This window comes from Zea mays, chromosome 6 (assembly GCF_902167145.1).
Source record: "Zea mays cultivar B73 chromosome 6, Zm-B73-REFERENCE-NAM-5.0, whole genome shotgun sequence".
Classification (NCBI taxonomy): domain Eukaryota; kingdom Viridiplantae; phylum Streptophyta; class Magnoliopsida; order Poales; family Poaceae; genus Zea; species Zea mays.
Window position 1 is genome coordinate 136,645,448 of NC_050101.1, and position 7,454 is coordinate 136,652,901.

The 7,454-nt window shown below is 42.3% G+C and overlaps 1 protein-coding gene across 1 annotated transcript; it reads right to left on the reverse strand.

Annotated features, from left to right (window-relative positions):
* Nucleotides 1-1,121: 1,121 nt before the first annotated feature.
* LOC100285694 (gibberellin 2-oxidase) lies at nt 1,122-6,213 on the reverse strand. The gene is made up of 3 exons (NM_001158585.2): nt 5,696-6,213; nt 1,933-2,356; nt 1,122-1,613 (listed from the first exon to the last, which is right to left on the reverse strand). The coding sequence occupies exons 1-3, from the start codon at nt 6,097-6,099 to the stop codon at nt 1,341-1,343; spliced, it is 1,101 nt and encodes a 366-aa protein (NP_001152057.1). The 5' UTR covers nt 6,100-6,213; the 3' UTR covers nt 1,122-1,340.
* Nucleotides 6,214-7,454: the final 1,241 nt, after the last annotated feature.

The following is a 7,454-nucleotide window of genomic DNA, read 5'->3' on the forward strand; positions in this document are numbered from 1 at the left end:
CAAAAGAATAGTTGATGCATACTCACTCCATACACCTAATTTGTCTATCTAGTTTTTTTTGGAAAGAAGCCATGATGCTAAAATCGACATCCTTAGATAATATTATTGTGTCTCCGCCTTTTCTTGCCATCACATACAATGTAAGGTATTGATTGTCAATCATGAGATTCACATTGTATAATAGTGTCAAATACTGTAGGTGTGTGACTATACATGAGAGGGGCCAATACATTGATTTGCGCAGATCATGCTTTTTTGCTCTCTCATCATTTAATATGGATAGTTGGCAAAAGTAAAACCAACTTGGTTTGAAATATCATTGAAATAGATCGTTGCTTTTGTAAATGGATCACCACAAACCCTATTTCAAGATGTTCTGCAATATATGACCCCTTTACCATTAACCTCCAAGCATTAACTTATTCTTTTGTTGAATCCACACTTGGTATTTTGCCTTGATAGTGAATAAATATCTTGTTATGTCCATTTAGTTAAATAATGCTAAGATTGAGCTAGTTGGAGGCTGGCCCTAGGTTGTGGGTCGGGTTGTTTATGGGCGTGTGTATTTCTCGGCAAATTGTGAGGCATGAGTGAGTCGATTTTGTTATAGAGTCGATTAGTTTTTCTTTTCTTATTAATATAATGACACATAACTCTCCTGCATATTTGAGAGAAAATATACTTATTATTCACATAGATATAATGATACAATATTTGCATTATGAGGACTAGTTTGGAAGTAAGGAGAGCTAAAAAACTAAATATCTTACTTAAATGATATCCCATTAATCGCTCACCCTAGAAAAAGACATTGATCCCAAGGGAATTTGAGTTTCTGAACTAGCAGTGAAGGTGATAAACAGTGGGGAATTGTTTTGTGATGTGATGGGTTTGCAGAATTAATTAATTGAACATTCTATCACTTCCTTGACCTATTTTTATAGTATATGTGACATTTGAAGTCCTTTTAGGCTTCAATTTTAGATTCCATAAAAATGGATGATGTATCAAAATTGTCAGCAGGGAGTCCTTGTTAGGTCTCACTTTTGTGCAAGGAAGAGGTTTCTTTAAGCAAAGGCAACTCTAGAAAGGGGGGGGGGAGAGTAAATAAAAGTTAGGTGGAGACAACAAACTGCTAAAACAGGCAATAGTACATCAGTTCCATACAACAAGGACTTGTGTACAATGCTAAATACTATTACCCATTGGCACTTGGCAGAACCAGCATACTGCTAGACATTATCTGGCTGTGGAGGCCAGAGAGCCAAAATTTTGGGGACAATTCTACCTACCTAAGCCTCCAACATAAACTCTCTGCCTGCAGTTCAGCCACTTTCTCCCTATTCTTGTTCTCCTTTGCCGTGGTCATCATGGCCGATGTGGAAGAGGTTGAGGCGGCTGTGGCTGAGGCGGAGGGAGTACATTGTCTTCTTGTACTCGGCCCAGGTGAAGGGCCGGTACTGCCTGGGTGAGTTGGCTGTGACTGTCTCTGGGAGGGCCAAAATTCGTGCATGCAGTGGCGGCGCAGCGAAGTAGATCGTTGACAGCCTCGCCCTGCTCGAGCTTGCAATTACCCTGTGCCGGACGCTTATCACCTTCCCATTTGTGAAGGCCTGGGAACATACATACAAGAAAAAGGAAAAGAGACATGATATTACATTATATTGTTGCACCATGGAATGGATTAATGTTGTTAGATTCAGATGTGGTAACAACTAACAAGACAAAAACAGAAATCCTTGTCAGTTGGTACGATGTACTTGGTGCATATGCTGTCCAAAAAACATCAGTGCTGACCCATCTTTTCACAAAAAAAGGAGCAATTGCTAATTAACCTGGTTGTCTGTTTAGAAGACACAGTCGTTGGTAGCTCATATATAGAAGCAATTCTCATTTACCTAATCTACTAGCCGCAGTGCCTGTTTATTTTACCTGGAGGAGATCACCAACATTGACAAAGAACGCTGATGGATCGGCTGGCACCTGAACCCACACCTCTCTGCCGTCGCTGTTCAGAAGCACCTGAAGGCCGTCAACATCGTTTGATCGGAGCAAGCTAAGGATCTGCGGGTCTGAGTGCTCCCCGAATCCGATCCGTGCACCTGCCGACTGGTTCGCGCCATTGCCTGCCACGATCCTGAAACTGTTCTTCATCCTGCACTGACTGTCGTGGTCAAGCTTGTGAATGGCGCATGGTGGAGGGTAGTGGTTTATCCGCAGGAGTGAGTCGCTGTCTGTGTCAGCGATGAGCCTGCTGAAGGATCTGGGGTCCTTGAGCCCTAGCCCCTCTCCGAGCAGGTCCAGGATCTCACATGCGAGCTGCCTCATCGCTCCCACATACTCGTTCACCACATTGCTGCAGCAACAGTGAAGGAAAAAAAAAAAAGCATCAGCATGTGAGAAGACCAATTGGATCAAAAGAATGGATTTATCACGAAGACCAGTTGGATGTGTGCCATGAGCCCATGACAGAGAAAAAAAGGAGACAGAAGAAAGATGAGAAGGTTTTGACTGATTGACGTATATATGAATATGCAGCATAACTCAAAAGCTGCAGCATTGAAAAGACGGTAGCTGCTTGATGCATCTGCTGGGCTATGCAGCAGAAGCAGAATCCAGTCACATGCTATAGGTTCTTGTGATGCATGCATGGATAGCTTGGTGTCACCGATTTTCCAGCGGGCAAATGGGTTTCTCTCGACAGGATTGGGCATGCTCTTTCCACTGCTCCATGGATAGACCCATCAGTGTTTGGAATCACTCATCACTGCCCCTGCTGCCACTCCCACCTCCCTCCTCCGGGACATCTCATTCATCTTGCCATAAAGAGGACCCGTTGCATGTGTGCCTCCTTTTCAATTGCTTGGCTTTATATGGATAGCATGGATATGCTCTTTAGGGGGCCCTGGGGAGCATTTTATTTCCTATCAAGCTTTTGTACTTCTGTGGACCCTACTTGCTGTTACCTATACCTGTGTGTGTGTGTGTGTTCCATGGCAAAATGGCTACTGCAAAGATTCTGATGCCATTTCTGTTTTTGTTCTTGTTGCCAAGCATTTTACAATTATATTAATGTGATCAAGGCAATGAACAACCTCCTACTTCTTAATTAGTTTGGTGCTACATTATGAGTATTGGAACACTGGCAATATATTAATGATTCATGACTAGTTGACAGAGAACAAAGGGAGTTCATTTCGAAGTTCATGTATGTGATGTACATCCTGTGTGGCCATCTAAAAACATCGTTTTCTGTATGGAACTTAGTGTACTTGGCTGAAAAAAAGCTGTAAGAGCTATCCAATAGCCATGGGTTCTGTTGCTAGCCGCATCAATTGGTGGTTGGGTACGGCCATTAATTGAAGACCACTGCACCGCAGATATGTGAGACTGATTGACATGCAAAATACACATATATAGTTTGTTGGAGAGGGACCTGACACCGAGATGGTCTTCTAACTACCTTAGAGCGAGAGAGGAGGGTTTTCTTGTCCCTTTCATTTTATTTGCTCTCAGCCAACTCTATTGAATTAGGCCACTGCATGCCTGTGGCCTGTGTGGTGTGTTAAAGATATCTCATCTGTTATGTTCAGTCAATTGTTATTAAGAATTTACTCGGTCACAAAAAAAAGAACTGTTAGGCATTTCAATGTTTTTCCCAGCATGCATGGACAAGGGCTTCCCTATCACAAGCAAAATGTTTAAGCCATTTTTCAATGCAAAATGATAGCAGCCGATTGCAAGCCTTTCGAATGTTCTTTTGGCAAGGCAATTATACCAAACTTTCATCAGAAAATCGTCCAAGACCATTCTGCGGAGCTGTCAAGTTTCTTATGTCCCATCAGTTTGTGCCTTTTCTTTTGCTTTAGAAACTAGCTACTACCATGTATGCTCTTGAATTGTTGGAACTAACATATCATTGCCCTGCATATTGTGGCATCAATTGTGCCATTATTGCGATAATTATTGTCTTGAAAACCATGTAGTTATGCATTTGCGCAATTTATTTGATGGGGGGCCTTCCTGACTATGACAGCAAAGGGTACTAATTCTACCACGAACTGTACAGGAACATCCCCCTAAAGCTATCATAGTCATGGATAAAAGCTAGCATATTAATTACTAGAAAAACTAGTAAAGTTGAAAAATTATGAGTAAGAATCTTGAATAAACTATCTTTTTTTATCCATTATACTGTTCAGATTAATATGTGTTTGGATTTCAAATGGCCACATTGCTGTCGAACTTTACTCTCTTTTCTGTCAGGGAAAAAATCGCACTATCAATTATCAAAGGATGCCTTCTTAGAAAGTCCAACACTATATGCTTCATGTTGGACTTAATTAAATCTGTATATACTAAAAAAATTCAAGGAACACCTCACAAAATCTACATTTTTTGCAATCCTTTTTAACATTATGTGGATATATATCAGAAATTGGTACAGGACAGCCAAAATTAGAGATAAGCAACAAGAAGGGGAGCAGCCTCAGTTGGAAATTCCAGAGGAGTGCATACATGACACATTGACACCCCAAGTGCTCTTTTAAAATGAGAAGGACGAATTAACAAAACTATACCAAACATGCATGCATGTACACATCATGTCGACCTTAAGTCCTTAACTATAATATTCAGCAAAAGGTTAGTATATATCAAATGCTTGCATCACCTTCCATACACACAAAAGCTAGGAGAACCTTGCAAAAATAAACCTACTCATCTGCTAGCTGCTGAGAGCTTAGCATCAAGCGGGAGACATTCCGACAGGTGTAGGACTATGATATGCAAACCACATCATCTATCACACTATCATCAGCATAGGCTGTTGGTTAATTAAGGAGCACTGCAGGCACAGTGCCGAGGAGCTTGACACCTGCAGGTAGCCATCAACACTAACACACCTCACAAAACCTTTATTGGTTCCTTTCGCCAAAATCTCTATTTCCTCATTTTTACCTTTAGTCATGAATTTTGATTAGTTTCGTCCTTCAACTTTTCAGCAACGGAAAGACAAAACAAAGCAAAAAAAAAACACGGCTAAGCTTAAAAATGAACAAACCAACACAAATAAAGGCACCACTTTAAAATACCGTTTAATTAAACCTCATAATTTACCAAGACCGTTCGAGTGTGCGACGACAGATATATAGGTCTTGTTTGGGACTGTTTCAGCTTCACAAATTTGGTGAAGTTGATGAAGCATGCCATTAAAAGCTTCAGAAAATCGTGAAGTTGAAGTTGCAAACTTTTAGAGATATTTAAATAAGTCATTTTATTTTGTATTTAGATTATTTTTTCAAAACCGTTTAAATTTACATTATACACACCGTAGCTCCATGTTGAAGCTGGAATCCCGTGCCAAACACACCCCAACAGTAGCATACTTGTTTTTTATTACGAAGTTGGAATAACAACATAATACTGATGAAAACTTTAGGTACAATGCAATAGAACAACACAATGTGCATGGTTTATTGGTTTCGCATTAACTAGCCAGCAATCATTTCACGGGTGTATATATATGCTTGTCGCTAAAATCTTATTAGCTAGAAGTACAGCATGCATCAATTTAAATACATGTGTGATTTTTGCACAAAGATGTACACATGCATGGATACATATATAGTCAAGTGGTAGTGTACTGCATACGAGAGTAGTGAGAGTACGTATAGTAGCCGTGTATTTGTTATACCTGAAGCGCGAGGGGTCATCAGTGTCGATGGATCTGGCCCTGTGCGCGACGGCGGCCGGGTTGGCGTGGAGCAGCAGGTACTCGAGCTCCCCGGCGTCGCCGTTGAAGCCGATGCTGCGGCAGCCGTATCCGAGTGGGCTGGGCGGGCCGGCGCGCTGCTTGTTGTGCGGCGCCAGCGCGAAGAACGTCCTGGCGGCGGCGTCCAGCCGTGCGGCGGGGCCTGGCGCCACGCCGTGGTTCACGGCCCGGAAGAAGCCGTGCTGCGCGCACGCGCGCGCCACCTGCCGCGACAGCGCGCCGCGGCCGCCCGGCGCCGACAGGTCCACCGTCGGTATGCCTATGCCGTCGTGGGACGGCGGTGGCGTTTCTTGGCGCACCACCGGCGTCGTGGAAGGCACCACCATGCTGGCGTGTCGTGACGAGCTGAGCTCAGCTTGGCGCGCGCGCGCTGTGTTGTCGTCTTTGTAGTAGTAAGCTGCTGTAAAGGGCAGGCGAGCTTAGACGATGCGGTGCAATGTAGCAGAGAGATGGACACACAACACTGCTATATATAGCGATAAGGAGTGGGATGATGTGTGTATATACTGTATAGTGGGCTGGGAGCCAGCTGAGGGGAGAGTAGCGGTGTCCTTATACGTGTTAGTGACACCTTTTTGAACAGATCTTTTATTTCTTATAAGCCACAACATATAAAACATGGCAGGGTTAGATACATATAACTTATAAACCAAGTAAGTTTTAGCATATTCTAAAAACTTATAAACCAAGTTTTAGCACATTCTAACTACTAAAGTAGGTGCTAAATCAAGATAAGATAGATGATAAGGTGCTGAGATATACACCAACTACAACTTCACTGTAAACTATAAAATATAAGATTGGCACGAGACTTATTTTATCATTATTTCCTTAAGTCTTGTATGGCAGCTTCTAACAAATCTAAATCATCTCAATTTTGATGCGAAATGTGAATCCACTAATGACATGGGTTTGCCATGTCGTGACCTGATGTGAAGGTCTAGATGTCAACTCCTTGATGGTTTGTTCTTCTATTGTTTCTCCATGTGGAATGTTTTTCACCATTAGTCATGTGTTGAACCACTGCTTGTGTTGATTCATTACCCAATCATCCTTATGCCTATGATTTTGCTCGCGAAGCTCACTGATGTGTTGTTGCATAAATGACTCCATTATCGCTAGCTGATGTATGATGTTGTGATGTGCCTCAAGTACTGTATTGTAATCCGGTGGGATGAAAGATTTATGTCTCATCCACCCACTTCCATACAGTTTACCCTCGTGTCGTGACGGAGGCAAACTTATTGCATTTTGCAACCTGATCTTTTAGGATACTATTGCAGAATGGACCTCTGGACTCAATGGCCTCTTCGGTACAGTACCCCTCTATCATTGATGCCTCAGGACGAGCACGAGCTGATACATAGCCATTCATTATTAACATGAAACGCTCATACGTCTACATTTCATGCAAGTATATGGGACCCAGTGCCTCCATCTGTGGCACCAAGTGCACCACAAGGTGCAACATAATATCAAAGAATGATGGAGAAAAACACATCTAAAACTGTGATATTGTCCCCACTGTGAATTCCTGAAGAGATGTCAACCCATCACGATCAATTATCTTTTGTGGAATCCTGTTGAAAAAGTAGCACAACCGTATGATTTCCATCTTTAAGAACAAAGGATTCATTGCCCTGATGGCAATAGGCAGGAATGTAGTCAGCATGACATGACA